This window comes from Sapajus apella, unplaced genomic scaffold (assembly GCF_009761245.1).
Source record: "Sapajus apella isolate SASKATOON/1434 unplaced genomic scaffold, GSC_monkey_1.0 scaffold99, whole genome shotgun sequence".
Classification (NCBI taxonomy): Eukaryota; Metazoa; Chordata; class Mammalia; order Primates; family Cebidae; genus Sapajus; species Sapajus apella.
In genome coordinates this window covers 1,597,244-1,622,578 of record NW_022437039.1, presented here as the reverse complement: position 1 = coordinate 1,622,578, position 25,335 = coordinate 1,597,244, and the positions used below count along the sequence as shown (strand labels likewise).

Genomic DNA, 25,335 nt, shown 5'->3' with positions numbered 1-25,335 from the left:
TCTCAGTCTCCTGAGTAGCTGGGATTACAGGCATCCACTACCACACTGGCTAATTCTTTTATTTTTTTAGTAGAGATGTGGTTTCAACATGTTGGCCAGGTTGCGAATTCCTGACCTCATGTAATCTGCCTGCCTCATCCTCGTAAAGTACTGGAATTACAGGCATGAGCCACCGCACATGGCCAATTTAATTTTTTTTTTTTAGAGATGGGGTCTTGGTATATTACCCCGTTTGATCTTGAACTCCTAGGCTCAAGCAATCTTCCTGCCTTGGCCTCCCAAAATGCTAAGATTACAGGCATGAGTCACCACGCTTAGCCAATACAATACTGTCTTATGGACTATCACAAAGGAGTTTGTGAGAGTAATTTTGACATGCCATTTTTCTCAAGTGACATCTTTAAATCGTAACAGCCTCTCTGACCTAAGATAAGACCTCGCTGTACATTCAACGGAATAGACTTTTAAGAGCAAAATGCTTAAGCCAAAGAAATGGCTAATAGTGGAATGCAGATTTTGGTGGAGCCAAATGAAGGACAGGAGGTGCTTCTCAAAGGCTGCAAGGGAGGGCGCCACTCCCTTGTGCCCTTCCCAAAGCCAGACCAGGCCTACCTAGACGAGTCAAGTGCTGGTTCAGGTTAAAGTACAGCTGGGCAAATTCTTCTTTCAGGGAGTCGTGTCTGACGGGCATCTGGGCTATGTGGCTCATGGAATACCTGACAGCCCTCTTCTTGTCTTCAGGGCTCGTGGCCTGCTTGGCAGCCAGCATGCTGTGGAACAGGGCTGTATCGGGACCAATGCTGGCAGCAGAGTAGGAGGGAGAGAGGATTTCAGAATCATCGTCCACGACTTGGGATTCTGTGGCTCCCCGGGCAGGCCCTGCACCCAGGACATGTGCAAAGACCCCTAGGGGCCCAGCTGAAGCCATGTCTGTTGCAAAGGTGGCCATTTTGGTGGCTGGGGCGTCTTTGACAACCTTGGCAGCAACTTTGGCTGTCTGGGCAGCAGAGGATGCCGCGGCTGCATAGGCTGCAGCGGCAGCGGCGGCGATGGCAGCAGTGGTTTTCAGCCGGTGAAGGGCAGACTGGGGAGTCTTAGGCTGTGCTTCCTTGGGGGCCCCATCCTTGCCACCTCTATCCTTGGGAGCCACATCTTTGCCACCTCCATCTTTGGGGATCCCAACCTTTCGAGCTCTATCCTTAGGGGGCCCATCCTTGTGAGCCCTCTCCCGAGAGTCCCTCATGCTGGGGACATCATTTTCTTCCCCCTTTTCTTGGACAGCTGCGACCTGGAGGGCTTCTCCCTCGTGAGACTGATATGGCTGCAGTGGTTGCGGCCACATGAAGCCAAACTCAGTGGTCGGTGGTGGGGCCCCGGAGGGCTGGGGCTGAGGTGGCTGCAGGACGCCTAAGTCCCAGAAAGGCCAAGAGCCCAGCCCGGGCAAGCCTTGGGGAAGAGGCCAGCGTCTTGGGAGTGCAGGCCAGTCTCCTGGAGGTGAGGGGTAGGCTCCTGGGGCAGGCACAGGCCAAGGTGCTGGCAAGAATCCAGGTGTCACACTGGGCCCCGGCACAGTCTCCAATCTGGGCACAGGCTCCGGCTCCAGCCCTGGTGCGGGTTCAGGCCCAGATGCAAATTCAATTGCGCGCCCAGGTGAAGACTCAGGGGTAAGGGCCAGAGGCTGTGCTGACTCCTGGGCACTGCTGAGTGAAGCTGCTTGGGCAGATGGCTCCTCTGGGAGGAGCTCTGGGACCTCGTAATGCCAGACGGTCTGCAGCAGCTGGGGGTTTTGGATGGGCTCGGAGACGTGGATGGCCCGAGTAGCTTCAAGGTACTCGGTGGTCTGGGCCAGGGCAGCCTCTGGGAGCTGCTCCACAGACTGCCACAGTGGGAGGAAGTCCAGGTGTGATGAACCAACTTCCTGCAGAAGAGGGGGCAGAGGGGCTCAGCTGGCTGTCAGCCCCACCTCCCACTCTCAGCCACCCACCTGCTCCCCAGTTTCCCAAGGGTGTCCCCAACCCTCTGCTAACCTCCCCTTCCTTCCTCACTCACCGAGGTGAACATGGCATCATGGAGGCCACTCCAGAGCACCATGTCCTCGGTTTTGGGGATGGTTTGAACCTTATTCTGGAGAGAAGCCTGCGGGGTGGGGGTGGAAAATGAGGGGTGTGATCCTGGAGGGGGCAGTGCTCCCCACACCCACAAAGAAACCTTTCCAGGCTATGTTCTCCTCCTTGCCCCTCCCTACCGTCAGCACCCAGGACACTGGAGATAGGGGAAGGCAGGGATCATGGCCCTTACCACTTCCTGCTGCAGTGCAACCATCTTCCGGTTCTGGATTCTGAAGTCTTCAGCGAACATATCCATTCTTTCTGGGTGTATCTGTAAAGGGAAGCAAGTCTATGGATTGGGGCTCCAGGTTCTGTCCCACCCCTGCCTCTTCCTGCAGCTCTAAGAGACTAAGTGCTTGAGGAGGAAGAACGGGTTCCAAAGCCAGTGTTTCCCAGGCAGTGGGAAAGGCTTCCATGGGCAAACGAGTTTGGGAAATGCTGGGCTAAAAAGCATGTCAGGCTGGGCACAGTGGCTCATGCCTGTAATCCCAGCACTTTGCGAGGCTAAGGCGGGGTGGATCACTTGAGGTCAGGAGTTCGAGAGCAGCTGGTCAACATGGTGAAACACGATCTCTCTAAAAATACAAAAATTAGCTGGGCCAGGTGGCATGTGCCTGTTATCCCAGCTACTTGGAATTCTCCTGAGGCAGGAGAATCACTTGAACCCGGGAGGCAGAGGTTGCAGTGAGCCGAGATCACATGATTGCACTCCAGCCTGGGCAACAGATCAAGACTTTGAGAAAAGAAAAGAAAGAATAGAAGAGAAGGGGAAGGGAGGGGAGGAGAGGGTTTCAATAGGTTTCTGTACTGCAGAACTTCCTAGAGCCTTGAATGGGCAAAAGCACATTAAGAATCTCCAAGAGGGCTGGGTGCAGTGACTCATGCCTGTAATCCCAGCACTTTGGGAGGCCAAGGTGGGCAGATCACCTGAGGTCAATAGTTCGAGACCAGCCTGGCCAACATGGCGAAAGCCTGTCTCTACCAAAAATACCAAAATTAGGGGGGCCTGGTGGTGTGTGCCTGTAATCCCAGCTACATGGGTGGCTGAGGCAGGAGAATTGGCTTGAACCCAGAAGGCAGAGGTTGCAGTGAGCAGACATCGTGCCATTGTACTCCAGCCTGGGTGACAAAGCGACACTCTGTCTCAAAAAAATAAAATTAAATTAAAAAAAAGCTGGGCCTGGTGGTATGTACCTGTAATCCCAGGTAATTTGGGATTCTCCTGAGGCAGGAGAATCACTTGAACCTGAGAGGCAGAGGTTGCAGTGAGTTGAGATCACACTATTGCACTCCAGCCTGGGCACTCCAAGACTTCATCTCATAAATAAATAAATAAAGCATTTCAACAGGTTTATGTACTGCCGGACTTCCCAGAGCCTTGAATGGGCAAAAGCACTTTGGGAGGCTGAGGCAGGCAAATCACCAGGTCAGGAGTTCAAGACCAAGCTGACCAACATTAGACCACCCTGTCTCCACTAATAATATAAAAATTAGCCAGGTGTGGTGGTGTGTACCTGTAATCCCAACTATTCAGGAGGCTGAGGCAGAAGAATAGCTTGAACCTGGGAGGTGGAGGTTGCAATGAGTTGAGGTCGTGCCACTGCAGCCTGGGCGACAGAGCAAGACTCCATCTCAAAAAAAAAAAAAATCTCCTAGAGACAGCTCAAAAAGGCATTGGCATTGTTTTTCTTTTCTTTCTTTCTTTTTTTGAGACAGACTCTCACTCTGTCACTGAGCTGGAGTGCAGTGGCTCCATCTCGGCTCACTGCAACTTCCAACTCCCTGGTTCAAGCGATTCTCCTGCTTCAGCCTCCCAAGTAGCTGGAGTTACAGATGCTCACCACCACATCTGCCTAATTTTTGTATATTTAACAAAGAGGGGGTTTCACCACGTTGGCCAGGATGGTCTCGAACTCCTGACTTCAAGTGATCTGCCCGCCTCAGCCTCCCAAAGTGCTGGGATTACAGGCATGAGCTACCTGACCAGGCCAAGAAGGCACTGTTTTTCTAACAGCTTTTTCTAAGGGGCCCTATTGAGTAGCTCATAATGCAGCTTTTGACAGCGCCCTTTCTGCTTAGTTGGGAGCCATCCAGCCTATGACTGAAGCTCCCACAGTTGCTAAGATAATCACATACAGGCCCCGACCTGTGAAGCCGAGATAATAGAGAAAATTACGCCGTTTGGGGGGAAGTTGTTAAACCTGAGGATGTGGAGAGCTGGCCAGCTGTGACTCATCAGTTGTGATGGGGGAAGCTGCCTCAAGTCTCAGGGACTCTACATCCTTCCATTCATGGTAGGGTGTGAGAACATACTTGGTCGATGGTTTTTGGCTACAGAAGCTCATATGCATGCCTGTCCTGTGATTATTCCACTTTCTGTGTGGACAGAGCTTTCCAGAAGGGGAAGAGGTGTTCTTTTTGCTAAGTTGGTGGAATACAAGGCTGGCAATGCCAAGACTTAGGGAGCACATGCCTGAGAATGAAGCCAAGTGAGCGGAAAGCCTCACTGAGAGATACCAGTATTGCATGAGTACCCAGATTTGGCCGTCCCTGGACCTTTTAGTAAAGGAGACAATAAATCTGTTATTTTGCCTAATCCAGAATGAACTTGATTTCTGTCACTTATAACTAATGTCTTAACACAGTGGGGTAGAAAGCATGAAGGAGTCAGCCGGGTGTGGTGGCTCACACCTGTAATCTCAGCACTTTGGGAGGCCAAGGTGGGATGATCACCTGAGGTCAGGAGTTCAAGACCAGCCTGGCCAACATGGTGAAACCCCATCTCTACTAAAAATACAAAAATTAGTTGGGCATGGTGGTGTGCGCCTATAATCCAGTGATTCTCAGGCAGGAGAATCACTTCAATCCGGGAGGTAGAGGTTGCAGTGAGCCAAGATCGTGCCACTGCACTCCAGCCGGGGTAACAGTGAGACTCCATCTCAAAAAAAAAAAAGATAAAAAACGGAAGCATGGAGGGGTCACAGAGAACTCAGTGGCACTGGCCAAGTGGAGGGGCCATGTGAGCATGCCCTCACAGCTGCATTCTTGGCCTAAGAGTAAGCTTCCTCGATTTTCCTTATCGCTCCAACCCCCAATGGCCTGAGCATCGCAACTGGTAAGGAGGATGCTGGGGAGGGACAACCTTGTCAAGCATGTTCTTCAGCATGTCCACGTCCTTCCTGAGGGCTTTGACGGTGACCTGGAGTGCATGAAGATCAGTGAGCAGGTCCTGCAGGGTCTGCATTGACTGCAAAAGAGGAGGAGAAAATGTGAAGTCAGGTATGGCTGGGGGTGAAGGTGAGTGAAGTGCAGAAGCTTCCTGATGATAGCTGCTGTCCAAGGGGTCCTCTTGGCTCTCCCAAGGCAGAGGCTTGAACCTACAAGGGGGACAGCAGATGCTACTAAAGTCAACAGTGTTCTGAGCTCCATGTGGCCTGGATGAGAAGGAGGCAACTCTGTATTTGAATATATCCAGTAACCAGAAGTAACTCATTATGAAGCATCTCACGCCCTTTCTTGCATGATAGATGTCAGCCACAGAGGAAGCACAGCCCATTCCTGGGTACAAGCCACTGGAGGATCATGAGCAGGGAAGACAGGGTTGCATTTACCTTTTTTTTTCTAAGATGGAGTCTCACTCTGTGGCCGAAGCTGGAGTGCAGTGGCTGAATCTTAGCTTGCTGTAACCTCCACCTCCTAGGCTCAAGTGATTCTCCTGCCTCAGCCTCCTGAGTAACTGGAACCACAAGGTGTATATCACCACACCCAGCTAATTTTGTTTTGTTTTGTTTGTTTTTATGGTAGAGACAGGGGTTTCACCGTGTTGCTCAGGCTGGTCTCAAACTCCTGAGTTCAAGCGATCTGCCCCGGCCTCCCAAAGTGTTGGGATATAAGCCACTGCTCCCAGAGGGCAAAAGGGGAAGCAGCCTGCCTGCAGAACTGATTGCTTGCTAGGGCAGGGAGAAACCCTCACACATCTGGTGTCAGAAGTGTGTTGAGAGCCGGGCGTGATAACTCATGCCTATAATTCCAGGACTTTGAGAGGCTGAGGTGAGCATACCACTTGAGGCCAGGAGTTCAAGACTAGTCTGGTCAAGATGGTGAAATCTCGTTTTTAATAAAAATACAAAAAAATCTTAGCAGGGCGTGCTGTTTTGTTCCTATAACCCCAGCTACTTGGGAGGATGGGACAGGAAAATCACTTGAACGTGGGGGGCAGAGGTTGCAGTGAGCTGAGATGGCACCACTGCACTCCAGACTAGATGATGATGTAAGACTCTGTCTCAAAAAAAAAAAAAAAAATAGTGTGTTATGAGAGCAGTGTGAAAGAAACTGAGTTTGTTTTTTTCCACTCAGAGGATCAATAATCCATCTGGAAGATATAATAATTATAAACATACATATTTAACAACAGAGCCCTTTATAAAATACATGAAGGAAAAACTGACAGAACTGAAAGTGCATCTGAAAAGCACGTTGGTTGCTTGCTGCTTTGCAGGGTCCAGTTACCATGAGCAAGGTCTGGTACCAAAAAGAAAGTGAATTTATTCCGAAGCTAGCTTGAGGAGGGGGCACTAAGTGTCCTGGCTTTAAATGTGCCACTTCAGTTCTGGAACAAAAAGTGGGCACTTTTAGGAGGTAAGGTACAGAGCCAGCAAGGGCAGGGGCTCCCCTGTGAGCTTGATGTCTTATCTACCGGGCAGCTGAGTTGGCACCTTCCTGGGAAGAAGTTGTAAAAGTGGCCAAGTAGGCACGCTTTCAACTTGCCCTCCTGGTGAGTGTGAGTTCCCAGGTAATCCCTGAAGGGTGGAAGTTCCCAGGTGAAAGTCCTATAAGGGGCGTGCTTTGGTCTCTAAATCTGTTTCCTTTCTCTCCAGGAGTTACATGAAGTTGCCCTGTAGGGAGTGCCTGGTGAAGGAGGGGTCAAAGGCTATCTTTGCTTTTTTTTTTTTTTTTTTTTTTTTGAGACACAGTCTTGCTCTGTCGCCCAGGCAACCTCCACCTCCCGGGTTCAAGTGATTCTCTCACCTCAGACTCCTAGGTAGCTGGGACTACAGGAGCGTACCACCACGCCCCGATAACGGAGTTACACCATATCGGCCAGGCTTGTCTTGAACTCTTGACCTCAGGCGATCCACCCACCTCAGCCTCCCAGAATGCTGAGATTACAAGCATGAGCCACCTCACCTGGCCTCTCTTTGCATTTCTTTTCCTTTTTTTTTTTTTTTTTTGAGATGGAGTCTGACTCTGTTGCCCAGGCTGGAGCGTTACTCACTGTTAACATCTGCCTCCTGAGTTCAGGTGATTCTTCTGCTTCAGCCTCTCCGGCAGCTAGGACTACAGGCGTGTGCCACCATGCCTGGCTAATTTTTGTATTTTTAGTAGAGACAGGGTTTCACCATATTGGCCAGGCTGGTCTCAAACTCCTGACTTTGTGATCACCCCACCTAGGCCTCCCTAAATGCTGGGATTACAGGTGTGAACCATTGCACCCAGCCCTCTCTTTGCATTTCTAAAGTGCTAAGCAGGAAGTAGGAAACGGTAGGGAAGGAGAAAGGAAGAGAAAATAATTTTAAAAATAAACTATCTCTTAGAACAACAGGGGTACTCAGTTACAAAGAAGAAATAGATAATTCGCAAGAAGAGTTAAGACTTCAATATCCTATTTTCATTTATTTATTTATTTTTATTTTTAGAGACAGAGTCTTGCTGTGTCACCCAGGCTGGAGTACAGTAGTGCAATCTCAGCTCACTGCAACCTCCGCCTCCCAGATTCAAGCGATTCTCCTGCCTCAGCCTTCCAAGTAGCTGGGATTACAGGCCCCCACCACCATGCTCAGCTAATATTTGTATTTTTTAGTAGAGATAGGGTTTCACCATATTGATCAGGCTGGTCTCAAACTCCTGACCTCAGGTGGTCCACCCTCCTTGGCCTCCCAAAGTGTTGGGATTATAGGTGTTAGCCACTGTGCTGGCCTCAATATCCTATTTTCAATAATGAATAGAATAACTAAGATAAGGTCCAGCATGGTGGTTCACACCTGTAATACCAGCACTTTGGGAGGCGAAGGTTGGTGGATCTCAAGGTCAGGAGTTCAAGATCAGCCTGGCCAACATGATGAAACCCCATCTCTACTAAAAACACAAAATTATCCAGGCCTGCTGGCATTCGCCTGTAATCCCAGCTATTTGGGAGGCAGAGGTGGGAGGATCACTTGAACTTGGGGGGCAGAGGTTGCAGTGAGCCAAGATCATGCCACTGCTCTCCAGCCTGGGTGGCAGACTCCATCCCAAAAAAACAAGCCTAAGATAAAAAGAACAGTATCCTGGGTGCAGTGGCTCACACCTGCAGTCCTAGCATTTTGGGAAGCTGAGACAGGTGGATCACTTGAGCCCAGGAGTTCGAAACCAGCCTGGGCAACACAGCAGTCTCCCATCTTTACAAAAAAATACCAAAATTAGCCAGGTGTGGTGGTGCATGCCTGTAGTCCTTGGGAGGATTAGATGGGAGGATCACCTGAGCCCATGAGGTTGAGGCTGAAGTGAGCTGTGATTGTACTACTGCCCTCAAGCCTGGGTGAAGGAGTGAGACACTGTCTCAAAAAAAAAAAAAGAAGAAGAAAAAAAAAAGAACAGCAAGGGACTGGATGCATTGGCTCACACCTGTAATCCCAGCACGTTGGGAGGCTGAGGTGGAAGGACGGATTGAGCCCAGGGGTTCCAGACCAGCCTGGGCAACAAAGGGAGACCCTATTCCTATAAAATAAATAAAATTAACAGAACAAAAGACCAGCAAGAAAAGAGAAAATTTGAACAATGCTATAAACCAACTAGACATAATAGATATCTATAGAATATAACAATGGTAGAATACATATTCTTCTCAAGTGCACATTGCACAAGAATACTCTCCAGGGTAGACCATATGGTAAGGCCACAAAACAAGCCTTAACAAATTTCAAAAGGACTGAAATTATGCAAAATACATATTCTGACCACAATGGAATTACATTAGAAAGCAACAGAGAGGCCAGGTATGGTGGCTCATGCCTGTAATCCCAGCACTTTGGGAGCTTGAGGCGGGAGTATCATTTGAGTTCAGGAGTTCCAGACCAGCCTGGGCAACATAGTGAGATCCTGTATCTACTAAAAAATACAAAAATTAACTAAGCTTGGTGGTGTGTGCCTGTAGTCCCAGCTACTTGGGAGGCTGATGCAGGAGAATCACTTGAACCTGGAAGGCAGAGGTTGCAGTGAGCTGAGGTCACGCCCTGCACTCCACCCTGGTGACAGAGCGAGAATCTGTCTCAAAAAAAAAAAAAAAAAAAAAAAAAGGCCAGGCCTGGTGGCTCAAGCCTGTAATCCCAGCACTTTGGGAGGCCGAGGTGGGCGGATCACGAGGTCAAGAGATCGAGACCATCCTGGCCAACATGATGAAACCCCGTCTCTACTAAAAATACAAAAAAAATTAGCTGGGTGTGGTGGCATGCACCTGTAGTCCCAGCTACCTGGGAGGCTGAGGCAGGAGAATCGCTTGAACCAGGGAGGTGGAGGTTGCAGTGAGCCGAGATCCTGCCACTGTACTCCAGCCTGGTGCCTGGCGACAGAACGAGACTCTGTCTCAAAAAAAAAAAGGAACAGAAGAAACTATTGAAAATTCACAAATATGTAGAAAATTTAAAAACGTTCTACTAAATAACAAGTAGGTCAAAGAAGAAATAACAATAGAAATTAGAAACCAGTTTGAAATGAGTTAAAAGTACAACACACCAAAACTTATGGGATGCAGCTGAAGTGGTGATTAGAGAGAAATTTATTGTTTTAAGTGACTATATTAACAAAGAAAGATCTTGAATCAATAACTTAACCTTCCACCTTAAGATATTGGAACAAGAAAAGCATACTGAACCTAAAACTAATAGAAATAAGAAAATAGGTTGGGCCTGGTGGCTCACACCTATAATCCCCAAACTTTGGGAGGCTGAGGTGGGCGGATCATGAGGTCAAGATATTGAGACCATCCTGACCAACATGGTGAAACCCTGTCTTTACTAAAAGTACAAAAATTAACTGGGCATGGTGGTGAGTGCCAGTAGTCCTAGCTACTCGTGAGGCTGAGGCAGGAAAATCACTTGAATCCAGGAGGCGGAGGTTGCAGTGAGCTGAGATCACGCCACTGTACTTCAGCCTGGTGACAGAGCGAGACTCTGTCTCAAAATAATAATAAAGAAATAAGAAAATAGCAGAGTATGGTGAAATTAATGAAATAGAGAATAAAAAAATAGAGAAAAATCAATGAAACTAAATACTGGTTAATTAAAAAGATCAACAAAATTGACAAACTTTTAGCTCAATTGGCCAAGAATAAGACTCAAATTATTAGAATCATAAATGAAGGAGGGGACATTCTTTGCCTCTACAAAAATAAAAAGGATTACAAAGAAATGCTATGAATAATTGCATGCCAACAAATTAGATAACTTAGGTAAAATGGACAAATTTCTAGAAAGACACAAACTATTAAAACTGACTCAAGAAGAAATAGACAATCTGAATAAACCTGTAAGAAGAGATTAAAGTCATAATGAAAAGTACCTTTTATGCTTCAAAAGACACCAGCAAGAAAATGAAAATACAACTCACAAAATAGGAGAAAACCTCATTTTGCAAATCACATATCTGACCCAATATATCCAGATTATATAAAGAACTCTTACAACTTGATCATTCAAATAGCCCAATTAAAAATGGGCAAAGATCTGAATAGACATTTCTCCAAAGATGATGTGCAAATGGCCAATAAGCACATAAAAAGAAAAGATACCCAACATCATTTGTCATCAGGGAAGTGAAACTCAAAACTACAATGAGATATCACTTCAAACTCTGTAGGATGGTTAAAATCAAAAGTCAGATAATAAATGCTGTTAATCACAAGGAGAAATTGTAATTCTCAAACACCGGTGGTGGGAATATAAACTATACAGCCATTTTAGAAGTCAGTGTGGCAGTCCCTCACAAGGTTAAACAGAGATACCGGATGAGTCACTGATTCTAATCCTAGGTATATTCCCAAAAGAAATGAAAACATAGGTCCATATAAAAACGTGTACATGTGGGCCAGGCGTGGTAGCCCATATCTGTAATCCTACTGCTTTGGGAGGCCAAGGCAGAAGACTGTTTTAGGCCAGGAGTTCAAGGCCGGTGTGGGCAACACAGTAAGACCATATCACTACAAAAAAAAGACCTTAAAAATTAGCCAGGCATGGTGCCAAGCACCTGTAGTCCCAGAAACTTGGGAGGTGGCGGTGGGAGGATTGCTTGAGACCAGGAGTTTGAGGCTGCAGTGAGCTATGATGGCATTGCTGAACTCCAGCCAGGGCAACAGAGCAAGACCTTGTCCCCAAAAACAAAAGTTTGCACATGATGTTTATAGCAACATATTCATAACAGCCAAAAGGCGGAAACAAGGCTGGGTGTAGTGGCTCATGCCTGTAATCCCAACACCTCGGGGGGCCGAAATGGGTGGATCACCTAAGGTCAGGAGATTGAGGCCAGCCTGGCCACCATGGTGAAACCCTGTCTCTACTAAAAGTACAAAAAATAGAAACCCAGAATTGTAATCCCAGCTACTTGGGAGGCTGAGGCATGAGAATCGCTTGAACTCGGGAGGCAAGAGGTTGCAGTGAGCCAAGACTTTGTCACTGCACTCCAGCCTGGGCGACAAGAGTGAGGTTCCACGTATCTCACATGAGATCGCAGTGGCACGATCTGTCTCCTGCAGCCTCCACCTCCCTGTGATACACAGTGAAAGGTTTCTCACTCTAGACCCACCTGCTGCCTCACACGTAGGGAACATGCTCTGGACTCCCATCTTAGGTGCTAGAAGAAGGTCTTGACGTGTGTGTTATGGAGTACATGTTGTTTGCTGAGAGGCGATGGCAAGGAATACCAAACCATCTCCAGGCAGAAAATTGCTAGAATAGTAAGCAATATGTACTGGTTATGCACTAGTTAAACCAGTTCCCAAAACACAGGATACATGACCTTGTCCCGATTGCTGACTCACAGAGAGTACTTTCTAGCTTATTTCTATTTTAGTAATGAACAGGCACTATCTGCCTGTTTATTCTATGAAGAAACACTGAGCACCTGCTTATTAAAAATAGGCACTTGTTCACAAAGAATATATACGTGGGTCAGAGTCTGCTCTCGGCTTTCAGCTGGGAAATGCTGGCAGACCCCTGACATCCCACTCTGATCCCACTTTTGCACTTTGTGTCTGTTTCTTTTCTTCTTTTTTTTTTTTTTTTTTTTTTTTTTTTTTAAGAGATGGGATCTCACTATGTTGCCCAGGCTGGAGTGCACTGGCTATTCACAGGCGTGATTCCTGATCGGCATGGGAGTTTTGACCTGCTCCATTTCAGACCTGGGCTGGTTCACCCCTCCTTAGGCCACCTGGTGGTCCCCTGCTCCTGGGAGGTCACTATATTGATGCTGAACTTAGTGAGGACACCCAATCGGCATAGGGCACTACAGCCTAGAACTCCTGGGCTCAAGCGATCCTCCCACCTCAGCCTCCTGAGTAGCTGGAACTACAGGCATGTGCCACTGCACCAGCCTGTGTCTGTTTCTTAATTCCTTCAATGCCGCCTGGGTTGGAGTCTCCATGACCGAGCTGGTCTTGGCACTAGGGAAGAAGGGGCAGGAGAAAGAGAGCTGTGGGGAAAGCAGTCGAGGTCTTTTTTCTGCCCAGGGTGATGTTGCCACATTCAGAGAGTGGATGGTGCTGAGTTCAAGGGAAAGTGGGCCCCAGACAGCTGCCCTTCTCAGAAGCTGACCCATGGCATAGTACTTGAAGCAGGGCTTGTCTAAACCTGCCCTGTCTCTCTCTCTCTCTCTCTCTCTGAAGAGGGCTTCAAGGATGCTAGGTTTGAGCTAGGGCCCAGTACTTACAAAGGCTTTAAGAGGCCTGAAAAAGGGGCTAAAGCAAACACCACCTCAGACAAGAGGCTAGACTTGTCCACATGGTCACATCCAGGACTTTGGAAAATAGGAATGCTAACATTTCTCTCCATGGAAACGAGGAATGCAAGAGCACTTCATGACACTCTGTGAAAGTGATACCAATGTCATCTGCAATCACTGCAACCTCGGTACTCTAACAGCCCAAAGTGTCTTCCATACCTTTAAGTAATGTTATGAAATACTCACAATCCAATTGTTATTTGTATTTTATTTATTTATTTGAGAAAGAGTTTTGCTCTGTTGCCCAGGCTGGAGTGCAGTGGCGCAATCTCAGCTCACTGCAACCTCCACCTCCAAGGTTCAAGTGATTCTCCTGCCTCAGCCTCCTGAGTAGCTGGGATTACAGCGAAGCACCATCATGCCCAACTAATTTTTGTGTTTTTAGTAGAGATGGCGTTTTTCCACATTGGCCAGGCTGGTCTGGAACTTCTAAGCTCAGGTGATCTGCCTGCCTCAGCCTCCCAAAATACTGGGATTATAGGCGTGAGCCACCACGACCAGCATTAAAATCCAATTTAAATGTGAAATCATTTTCACCTGTGCAATATACAGCAGGTGCTTTCCAGTTGCTGCGAGAGTAAAATGGGGAGGGAGTCGAGAAATAAAGAAACCGACAACAGGTTGTTAGCATCCCCTTGGACTGGACTTCCTGGACCCTGTGCATGCAGATGGCATCACCTGAGCTGCAGAACCTGCGTGCAGGTATCCAAGTCTGATAATGGCCAAGAACAAATTAGGAGGGCAGAAGTCCAGGAATGGGCTTCACATAGCCCACCAAAAACACTCAAGGCTAAAAATAAAGCAAAATCAGTTACCATTAATCTTTTGGAATCACTTTGTTGCCCAGGCTGGAGTGTAGTGGCATGATCTCGGCTCACTGCAACCTCCACTTCCCAAGTTCAAGCAATTCTCATGTCTCAGCCTCCCGACTAGCGGCTGATGTTTTTATTTTTAGTAGAGACGGGGTTTCACCACGTTGGCCAGGCTGGTCTTGCACTCCTCAGCTCAGGTGATCCACCTGCCTCGGCCTTCCAAAGTGCTGAGATTACAGGTGTGAGCCACTGGGTAATAATAATAAAGAGAAAAGTTAACAGATGGTGAGCGCAGTGGCTCAAGCCTGTAATCCCAGCACTTTGGGCCAAAGCGGGAGGATTGCTTGAGCCTAAGGGTTCTAGACCAGCCTGGGCAAAATGGCAACAGCCCATCTCTACCAAAAATACAAAGATTAGCCAGTGAGGTAGCACAGGCCTGTAGTCCTACCTCCTCAGGAGGCTGAGGTGGGAGGATCACCTCCTGGGTTGAGCCTGGTGAGGCTAAGGCTGCAGTGAGCCGAGATTGTGCCACTGCACCCCAGCCTGGGCAACAGAGTGAGACCCTGCCTTAAAAATAAAAACAACAGGGCTGGGCATGGTGGCTCACACCTGTAATCCAAGCACTTTGGAGGCCAAGGCATATGGATCACCTGAGGTCAGGAGTTCAAGACCAGCCTGACCAACATGGTGAAACCCCATCTTTAAAAAAAATAAATTTATTTAAAAAAAAATAAAAACAACAACAAAAAAACAAAAGTTAACAGAGTGAATAAGGTTTTATAAATTCACAAAAGAACATGCACACTTCTCAAAAAGCATTTTTTTTTTTTTGACAGCCTTGCTCCATTGTCCAGGCTTACTGCAGCCTCAACCTCACAGGCTCAAGCAATCTTGCCTCAGCCTCCTGAGTGCCTCAGCCTCCTGAGTACCTCAGACTACAGGCACATGACCATGCCCAGACAATTTTGAAATTTTTGGGGTAAAAAAGGGGTTTCGCCATGTTGCCCAGGCTGGTCTTGAGCTCCTGGGCTCAAGGGATCCTCCCACCCCAGCCTCTCAAAGTGCTGGGATTACAGACATTAGCCACCACACCTGGCAATCTTTTCTCTTGAACATCTGTAGAAAGAACTGATTCCCCAGTGGCTTCATGAAAGTGAACCAGTTACTGCTGACGAGGCTGCAGGATTAGTGGCTTAGTTGTAATGCCGTGGTGATGCATCTAATTCCCTTGAAAAGACCAAAAAATTAAAGCTTTTCTACAATACAAAAATCCCCTAAGCCTTGGACCCACAATATTATGGAAGCAGGGTTAGACGAAACAATCTCAACAACAAACAGCTGACATTATCCCTCGTTTTCTCCTTTGAGGCCAGCTGCAAGAGGTTATCATTACAGATGAGAAAAAGCCCGGCCTAAAGAAAGCAGACGGGGACTCTCGAAAGGAAAATTGTCCCTTGAACATTGTTTGCCAGGCGACCCCCAGCAGCCTTACTGGTTGGTGGCGCAGACAGTTAGCTATGCAGTTTGCACCATTCTAGAACCAGCCGCCATGGCAACCCCCTTCAATGGGTCATTGTGGGAACCTCAGGCAACTTCAGTCAGGCCAGGATAAGGCAAAATTCTCTAATGATGGGGACATTCCTTAGCTGCACAAACAGTTCTGGAAGTTGCACACCTAGGTCTGAACCTGTCCACAAACCCTTTTTGTGAGCTGGGTGGGTTGCCCTGTTGAGCTTCTCGGGGTACCCGTGCCTTCTAGAAGCCTTCATCCATCAAGACAGGCCAGGAGGCAAGCTGCCTCTGGGGTGCCAGCACCTCAGATCCTGGTATCTACCTGTCCTGCCCACAAGGCCCCCCATAACATGCCCTCAGCCACACCAGGCAGCCCTGCCTCTAGTAACAATTTTTGTCTTAAAGTCTATCTTGCCTGAGAAGACCCCACTCTCCTCTGGTCACTGCTTGAAAGGAATACAAGGAATAGCTTTTTTTTTTTTTTTTTTTTTTTGAGACAGAGTTTCACTCTTATCACCCAGGCTGGAATGCAATGGCACCATCTCGGCTCACTGCAAACTCCGCCTCCCGAGTTCAAGTGATTCTCCTGCCTCAACCTCCCCAGTAGGTGTGATTATAGGCACCCACCACCACACCCCACTAATTTTTGTATTTTTAGTAGAGACATCGCCATGTTGGCCAGGCTGGTCTTGAACTCCTGACCTCAAGTGATCCACCTGCTGTGGCCTCCCAAAGTGTTGGGATTATAGGTGTGAGTCACGGTGCCCAGCTGGAATATCTTTTTATATCCTTTTACTTTTAACCTATTTGTATGTTGTCTTTATTTTTTTTTTTGTAGAGACAGGGTCTCACTCTGTCACCCAGGCTAGAGTGCAGTGGAGCAATCAGAGCTCACTGCAATTGCCAACTCCTGGGCTCAAGCAATCCTCTTGCCTCGGCCTCTTGAAGAGCTGAGATTACCGGTGCACGCCACCGTGCCTGGCCCTATTTGTGTCTTTGAATCGTTGTTTTGTTTTGTTTTTTTTTTTTTTGCGCCGGAGTTTCGCTCTTGTTACCCAGGCTGGAGTGCAATGGCGCGATCTCGGCTCACCGCAACCTCTGCCTCCCGGGTTCAGGCAATTCTCCTGCCCCAGCCTCCTGAGTCGCTGGGATTACAGGCACGCGCCACCATGCCCAGCTAATGTTTTTGTATTTTTAGTAGAGACGGGGTTTCACCGTGTTGACCAGGATGGTCTCGATCTCTTGACCTCGTGATCCACCCGCCTTGGCCTCCCACAGTGCTGGGATTACAGGCTTGAGCCACTGCGCCCGGCCGTCTTTGAATCTTAAGTGCATCTCTTGTAAGCATCATATAGTAGTTAGGTCATGTTTTATTGTTTGTCTTTGAGATGGAGTCTCACTCTGTTGCCCAGGCTGAATGGCAATTGTGTGATCTCAGCTCACTCAACCTCTGCCTCCCAGGTTCAAGCGATTCTCCTGCCTCAGCCTCCTGAGTACCTGGGACTACAAGCACTTGCCACCATGTCCAGCTAATTTTTTGTATTTTTAGTAGAGATGTGGTTTCACTGTGTTACTACTGAAACAGTGATGAGGTCAGGATGATCTTGATCTTCTGACCTCATGATCTTCCCCCCTTGGCCTCCCAAAGGGTTGGGATCACAGGCGTGAGCTATTAGGCCCAGTTTTTTTTTTTTTTTTTTTTTTTTTAATCTATTCTGCCAATCTCTGCTTTTTTGTGGTAAAATACACATAATATTAAAGTATAAAAATATTTTAGTACTAAAATATTAAAATATAAAAATACAAAGAAAAATTAGCTAGGCATGGTGCCAATCACTTGTAATTCCAGCTACTCAGGAGGCTGAGGCACAAGGCACACTTGAACCTGGGAGGCAGAGCTTGCAGTGAGCAGAGATTGTACCACTGCACTCCAGCCCGGATGACAGAGTGAGACCCCGTCTCAAAAAAATAAAAATAAAGTTAACAATTTGATGGCATTTGGTATGTGCATCACTATCTAATTCCAAGACATTTCATTCTTCTAAAAGGAAATCCTGTCCCTGTTAGCAGTTACTCTCTGTTCCCCTCTTCCAGAGCCCCCGGAAACCACTAATCTACTGTCTCTATGAAATATATGGATTACGCCTTTAGATGAAATGTCCAGAATAAGCAAATCCGTAAGACAGAAAGCAGATTAGTGGTTGCCAGGGGTTTCAGGGAGGAGGATTAACTGGGGGAAATAGGGTTTCCTTTCGGGGCGATGGCTTAGAACTAGATAGAGGTGTCTACACAACAATGTCAATGTATCATGTGCCACCGAATTTCCATGAATTTGGTGTTTAATGTTCACTTTTAAATGGCTGATTTGGTCCAGGCATGGTGGCTCACGCCTGTAATCCCAGCACTTTGGGAGGCTGAGGTGGGCGGATCACCTGAGGTTCGGAGTTCAAGACCAGCCTGACCAATATGGTGAAACCCTGTCTCTAAAAAAAAAAAAAAAGAAAAGAAAGAAAGAAAAAAACAATAAATGGCTGATTTTATGTTAGGTCAATTTCCCCTCTATTTATTTATTAATTTATCCCTATTTTTTGTTGTACTTTGGGCTCTGGGGTACATGTGCACATCCTGCAGGATTGCTGCATAGGTATATACATGCCATGGTGGTTTGCTCCATCCCTCCCTATTTACTTTTAGTTTAGTCTTTTGAGACGGAGTCTTGCTCTGCCAGGCTGGAGTGCAGCGGCATCATCTCTGCTCACTGCAACATACACCTCCCAGGTTCAAGCCACTCTCCTGCCTCAGCCTCCTGAGTTGCTGGGTTGACAGGTGCCCACCACCATGCCCAGCTATTTTTTTTTTATTTTCAGTAGAGACGGAGTTTCACTATGTTGGTCAGGCTGGTCTCAAATGCCTGACCTTGTGCTCCACCCGCCTCAGCCTCCCAAAGTGCTGGGATTACAGGTGTGAGCCACCGCACCTGGCCAAATTATTATTATTATTTTTAGACATAGGGTCTTCCTCTGTCCCCCAGGCTTGAGCCACTGTTTACAGTCATGAGCCACTGTGCCCGGCTTATTTTCCTTTTCTTATTCCTTCTTGGGCTGCCAGTAATTGAGCACTGTCCATGTGCTGGTGGGATTAGCAGGACTCAGCAGTCACAGGTAGGCCAGGGTCAGGGGCCCTGCCTCAGATCACAGCTCCCTTGCCCACTGGCTGCTGGGCCTTTAGCAAATCAGTGAGCTCCTCTAAGCATCAGTTTCCTCACCTAGAAGACAGAAGAAATGCCTCTTTGCTGCTCCTCACGGGACTGGTTCTTGTAGGTTCTCACTTGTGTCTGTCTATCACCCCTGATAGGCCGGGCGTGCCTGTTCACCGTGGCTACCCTGGTACCTCTCCCATGGTAGCTCCTCCAGGCATTTTTTAGAAATTGAGGTGAGAAGGCCAGGTACAGTGGCTCATGCCTTTAATCCCAGCATTTTGAGAGGCTGAGGTGGGTGAATCACGAGTTCAGGAGATCGAGACCATCCTGGCTAACAGGGTAAAACCTCGTCTCTACTAAAAATACAAAAAAATTAGCCAGGCATGGTGGCACATGCCTGTAGTCCCAGCCACTCAGGAGGCTGAGGTAGGAGAATCGCTTGAACGCTTGAACCCAGGAGGCAGAGGTTGTAGTGAGCTGAGATCGTGCCACTGCACTCCAGCCTGGGCAACAGAGGGATACTCCATCTCAAAAAAAGAAAGAAAGAAAGAAAAGAAAGAAAAGAAAGAAGGAAGGAAGGAAGGAAGGAAGAAGGAAGGAAGGAAGGAGGAAGGAAAGAAAAGAAAAGAAAGAGAAAGAAAGAAAGATAGAAAGAAATCAATTAATTGGGATGAGGCTGAGCATGGTGGCTCACGCCTGTAACCCCAGCACTTTGGGAGGCCAAAGCAGGAGGATCACTTGAGCCTAGGAGTTTGAGACCAGCCTAGACAACATAGGGAGACCCCGTCTCTATAAAGAATACAAAAATTAGCCAGGTACAGTGGTGCACACTTGTGGTCCCAGCTACTTGGGAAGCTGAGGTGGGAGGATTGCTTGAGTCTTGGAGGTCAAAGTTACAGTGGCTGTGATTAAGTCACTGCACTCCAGCCTCGGTGACAGAGGAGGAACCTGTCGAAAAAAAAAAAAAAAAAAAAAAAAATTGCAGTGAAATTCACCTAATGTACAATTAGCTGTTTTTAAGTGAACAATTCAGTGGCATTTAGTACATCAGTGAGGTTGTACAACCATCACCTCCATCTAGTTTGAAAACATTTTCATCACCCCAAAAGGAAACTCTGTCTCCACAAAGCAATTACTCCTCATTCTCTCCTCCTCCCAGCACCTGGCAACCACTTTCTGTCTCCATGGATTTGCCTATTCTGGACATTTTGTATAAATGGAATCATATACTAGATGGCCTTGTGTATCTGGCTCCTTTGCAATACTTGAGGGAGGCTGCAAGCTTGGCACTTTGATTGTGCCTGACTCCAAAGCCTACTTCTTCCCACTCTGCATAAGGGAATGGCCCATTGTAGGGGAATAAGGAACAAGATGCCCAGGAGAGGACCGGGAGCAGTGGCTCATGCTTGTCATCCCAGCACTTTGGGAGGCCGAAGCAGGCGGATCACTTGAGGTCAGGAGTTCGAGACCGGCCTGGCCAACATGATGAAACCCCATCTCTACTAAAAATAAAAAATTGGCTGGATGTGGTGGCATGCGCCTGTAACCCAGCAACTAGGGAGGCTGAGGCAGAAGAATCACTTGAACCCAGGAGGCGGAGGCTGCAGTGAGCCAAGACTGCACCACAGCACTCCAGCCTGGGTGGCAGATAGAGACTCCATCTCAAAAAAAAAAAAAAAAAAAAAAAAAGACGCCTCTGGAGAGAGTAAGGGGTGCGGAGGGGAAAGGAAGTGTCTGGCAGCTGGGGACGTACCTTGGCGAGGGCTTCATCGTGAGCCTCCACTGTCTTCCGGAGCTTGATCAGATGCCACAGGTCCTGGGCGGGCCGGCCAGTGCCCTGGCTGCCTTCCAGCAGCTGGGCGGTAGAGGGCAGGTCCTTCAGCAGGGCCAGCTGGTTCTCTATCTTGTCGAGGCGGCTAACTACGTGGTCGAAGACATTGCTGAGCCTCTTCATGGGGTTGAGGATGGGCTGGGCGTCTCCTTCCCTGGGCACTATGACCACCTGTGAGGGCTGCAGGAAGTCCTCGTCCCCCGAGAGGACCTTCTTGAGCTCAGCCATGTGGATGTGCTCCAAGATGCCCTGCAGCAGGAGGTGCAGGGCCTTGAAGTTCAGCACCCCGCACTGTGGGATGGCAATGTTGGCCAGCTCGGTAAACGTGACCGAGAAGCTCATCCTGCCGTCAGTGGGGCTAGGGTTCTCGGAGTCCTTGAGGACAAGGGGTCGCTTTCAGTGGTCCCAAGACTACACGGACTGGTCCTCAGAGGCTTGGGGAGGTGGCGGGTCACAGCAGTCACAGAGGACTCTTTGTTCTGGCTAGAGCTCAGATCAGAGTCTCTGGTTGCCAGGAGATCAGAGAATGTGGTGAAGCGGGCGCACTTCCAAGTCTGGAGTGGGCAGGGTGTTCCCAGGTGAGCCTCACCCAGAATAGGTGCCCAGTTAATAGTGCATGAATGTTTGAATAGCTGATGGCAGCCTCTTCATTCATGCCCTCTGGTGATGTAAGACTGGTAAACTTTTGCTAGAAGCGCATAGAGAAGGGATGGAGAGCAGCTCCCTTCTCAGAATTCTCTCAACTCTAGGAAGAAGACAGGTTTCTTGGAGTTAGGAAGATCCCACGAAGGGATAAGAATCTGAAGTACTGGCCAGATGGGTGCGGTGGCTCATACCTATAATCCCAGGACTTTGGGAGGCAAAGGTGGGCTGCTTAAAGCCAGGAGTTTGAGAGTAGCCTGGGCAACATAGTGAGACCCTGTGTCTACTATATATATATATATATATATTTATTTTTTTTTTTTTTTTTTTAGAAGGGGTCTTGCTCTGTTACCAGGCTGGAGTGCAGTGGTGCAATCTCGGCTCACTGAAACCTCCTCCTCCTAGGTTCAAGCAATTCTCCTGCCTCAGCCTCCCGAGTAGCTGGGACTACAGATGTGTGCCACCGAGCCCAGCTAATTTTTGTATTTTTAGTAGAGATAGAGTTTCACCATGTTGGCCAGGATGATCTCGATCTCTTGACCTTGTGATCCACCTGCCTCAGCCTCCCAAAGTGCAGGGATTACAGGATGAGCCACCACGCCCAGCCAAGAAAAATTTTTTTAAGTTTTTTTTTTTGAGAAGCACTCTGTATTTCTTCTATTATATTAGCAAATACACATAAGGACAATTTAAAAACAGATTATTATACCCAGGAAACATATGTCAGAATTACCTATGGAGGTTTTTAAAAACTCTTTTAAGTCCAGGCCTGACGCTTGGAGAAGGTTGCAAAGTGGGTCAGGACCTGAGTATTTCTAAAAAGCTCTTGAGGCAGCTCTGAGGTTTCTTTCCAGTTGAATCACTGACTTTAGGTCGACTGGGATACTTTGGTTTTTTGGGCTATTTTGGGGGGTGTGGGAAGCTCTTCTCGCAGACTTACTAGGAGTGGTGAAGAACTTGGTGTCTGGCTTTTTAGGAGTCTGTCTCACATCTTTTTTCCCCAGCGAAGGACTTTTTTTCCTTCCCTGCCTCTTCTTTGATTTTTGGCTTCTTTCCTGGGCCTCTCTCTGGGGTCTCAGACTCTGTAGTTTTTGGGGCCTCAGATGCTAGCAAGGCCTTTCTTTTTATTTATTTATTTATTTTATTTTTTTATAGATATGGGGTTTCACCATGTTGGCCAGGTTGGTCTCGAACTCCTGACCTCAGGTGATCCACCCACCTTGGCCTCCCAAAGTGCTGGGATTACAGGCGTGAGCCACTGTGCCCAGCCAAGGCCTTTCTTTTCTTCCCATGAAATGTGTTGGGATTAGGACTCTTTGTTGGAGACTTCTTTCCTGTGGCATGTTTTTGAATCTCTGCATTTTCAGTAGCTGGAGTTTTTCCTTTTGGGACCAGCTATGGAATTTCATCTTCAGATTCATTTGTCACTTTAACTTGGGCTCTTCCTTTGCCATGTTTTTTCTTCCCGTGCTCTGGGGTCTGTTCTCGCTCAGATTCAGGTTTCTTCACTGTAGTGTTACACATTGAGGTGCCACATCGTCTTTACTAAGGACTGATGAGACCTGCCAGCTTGCTGCCTCTTCTTTCTGTTTTTGTTCCTTTCCTTTTGCTTTTCAAGATTTTTTCCTCTTCATTTTCTCCTTGCTGCTTTTTTCTTATTGTTAAGCATAATTTTTTTGGTGGCTTCATCCCAATTGCTGACAAACAAGGAGAAGATGGGAAGGGCAGCTGATTTCTCAGTTTTCACAAACAGGAGTTTCACACTGTCCCACTTCTCTGGCAGTTTTTCTGAAAGTCCTTTGGTGACAGAAACAATGTTTTCAATGATGTGCTCAATTTGCATTCCAATGTGATGGATGCATATAGCACGGCAAGACCCACTTTTAGAAATGTTTAAGGCCGGGCATGGTGGCTCACACCTGTAATCCAAGCACTCTGGAGGCCAAGGCGGGTGGATCACCTGAGGTCGGGAGTTCAAGACCAGCCTGACCAATATGGTGAAACCCCATCTTTAGAAAAAAAAAAAAAGAAAGAAAGAAATGTTTAAGACTGTTCTACCTATACAATCATTGATCTCTCTTGATAAATTCTTGGACAGAAGGTTTACAGATACTGGAACTTACTTTCTTTGATAGAAATGTTTCCCAGTGAGTGAGGATAAGAGCCACCTAATTCTGGCATCAATAAGGATGAAGTCAAAAGCACTCAGAAGGCAGAGCTTGGCTTCAAAGGCTTTATATTCCTTCTTTAGAGTTTGGAGGGGAATAATCTGAGAAATGGTTATAATTCCATGCTTGTTTAAAAGATTTCTGTAAGTGTTACAGCTGTTTTAGAATTTGTCTAGCAGGCTTTCCAGTTTTTGACAGAAAGCCCCTTTATTTAAAAAAAAAAATAAATTTTTTTTAAAAAGCTTTCTATAGAACTGTCTTTTCAGGGGTTGAATTGGGTTTATCCTTCGTAAATAAACAGATGTCTTCTAAATCTGATCGAATACCATGAGGCAAGGACAATCTGACCCTCAGTTCTTTACTTGGAATTTTACATAATACCACCATTAAAATAAATTTTCATTCTCATTCAAAAGCAACTCATAATCATTCTTCCTGGACTTGCCATGTATCAAGAGAGCATCCACTGCCTTTCTAACCTGCTCTTTGTCCAGCGGCTTCTGAGCTGTCAGGGTCACTGGAGCCCAGGTGCAGGTTGCAGTCACGACATGGAGGCCAAGTTCTCCCTTTTGTTTTCACATCATGAAGATGAACATGCTGACTTCTGGGGCACACATTTTTTTTTTTTTTTGAGGTGGATGTAGGGTCCAGCCCTACAGGGTCCTGTGAACTCCTCCCTGCTGGTGTGGAGACGAGAAACTGTGAAAATAAAGACACAAGATACAGACAGAGAAGAGAAAGTTTGGGCTCAGGGGTCCACTGCCAACCAAAATTTGGAGTCCGGCAGTGGCCCGAGTGCCTGGACACTCTGACTTTTATTAAATACAAAACAGGAGGCAGGGAGCGTAGGGTGAGGTAACGGTGGTCAGTGATAGGGTCAGGTAAATCACATGTCTTGGAGACAGGGGCTCAGGATTTTCAAGAAGCCAAGGCGAGGAGAAAACCTAAGGCATCAGCACTTTTTTCATACTTGTCAAGAAATAACAAGGTCACTAAGATTTATGTAACTATTAGTAATTCTTATCCTTTGAGAAAGAGAGGAACCAGGTGCAGAAGCAGAACATGAAAGTAGACATGGAACGTGACCGCTGAAGCACAGCATTGCAAAGACACAATTAACCCCTGGATGTCTGCAGGCCTCCCTGACAGCCGTCAGGACTACCACAAAAGCTTGGAAGAGCGGAATTTTCTCGTAACTCCCCCAAGGAAGAAGACGTCTCAGCCATCTTGGACATCTCCTTCCCTAGCTGGCTAAACAGCGGGCACTTTCCCAGCACTGGTGCTGCCGCACAGCCGAGGCACCCTCCAGCAACCCTTATGCAGGCGTCACAGAGGGCTTAAAGTGTCTTGCCTTAGGGTCACTTCTTTTTCCAATGCCACTTCAGTCCCATACTTCTTGACCTGAGATTTATTAGTAAGATTAAAGATTATATGATTATATATATATGTTGTATATTTATAATTACATGTGAATAGCTATGTGATTATTTATAATTATATATATAGAAATAACTAACTATATCTCAAATTCTTTCCTAATTCTATATTTATATGAGAGCAGACTGAGGCCGCAGACCCTTGCCTTGGCTCCTGCGGGGTTCCCCCCCAACAGTCGGAGTCTCTCTGTATCACCTAGGCTGGAGTGCAGTGGCTCCATCTTGGCTCACTGAAACCTCCACCTCCCTGGTTCAAGGTATTCTCCTGCCTCAGCTTCCTGAGTAGCTGGGATTAGAGGAATGCACCACCACACCCAGCTAATTTTTGTATTTTTAGTAGAGACACGGTTTCACCATGTTGGCCAGGATGGTCTCGATTTCTTGACCTAGTGATCCACCCGCTTCGGTCTCCCAAAGTGCTGAGATTACAGGTGTGTGCCACCACGCATGGCCACAAAAATTTTTTTTAATTAGCTGGTTGTGCAGGTGTATATCTGTAGTCCCAGCTACTCAGGAGGCTAGGGTGGGAGGATCACTTGAAGCCAGGAGTTTGAGGCTGTAGTGAGCTATGATTGTGCCACTGCACTTAGCCTGGGCAA

The 25,335-nt window shown here is 47.3% G+C and overlaps 1 protein-coding gene, 1 non-coding gene and 1 pseudogene across 2 annotated transcripts in view; 1 reads left to right on the top strand and 2 right to left on the bottom strand.

Moving 5' to 3' along the window:
• CUNH16orf96 (chromosome unknown C16orf96 homolog) overlaps nucleotides 1-21,260 on the bottom strand; it is a 49,182-nt gene extending 27,922 nt beyond the window's left edge. The window contains exons 1-5 of the mRNA XM_032257999.1: nucleotides 20,413-21,260; nucleotides 5,251-5,355; nucleotides 2,299-2,379; nucleotides 2,050-2,136; nucleotides 613-1,918 (exon numbers count right to left, since the gene is read on the bottom strand). Coding sequence (XP_032113890.1) covers nucleotides 613-1,918; nucleotides 2,050-2,136; nucleotides 2,299-2,379; nucleotides 5,251-5,355; nucleotides 20,413-20,832 — 1,999 coding nt within the window. The 5' untranslated portion in view covers nucleotides 20,833-21,260. The remainder of the gene's footprint in view (nucleotides 1-612; nucleotides 1,919-2,049; nucleotides 2,137-2,298; nucleotides 2,380-5,250; nucleotides 5,356-20,412) is intronic.
• A 1,114-nt stretch (nucleotides 21,261-22,374) lies between these two features.
• On the bottom strand, nucleotides 22,375-23,022 carry LOC116536205 (annotated as a pseudogene).
• A 423-nt stretch (nucleotides 23,023-23,445) lies between these two features.
• LOC116536349 lies at nucleotides 23,446-23,507 on the top strand. Its single transcript, XR_004262590.1, has one exon. It is a non-coding gene; the product is annotated as a U7 small nuclear RNA (small nuclear RNA).
• Nucleotides 23,508-25,335: the final 1,828 nt, after the last annotated feature.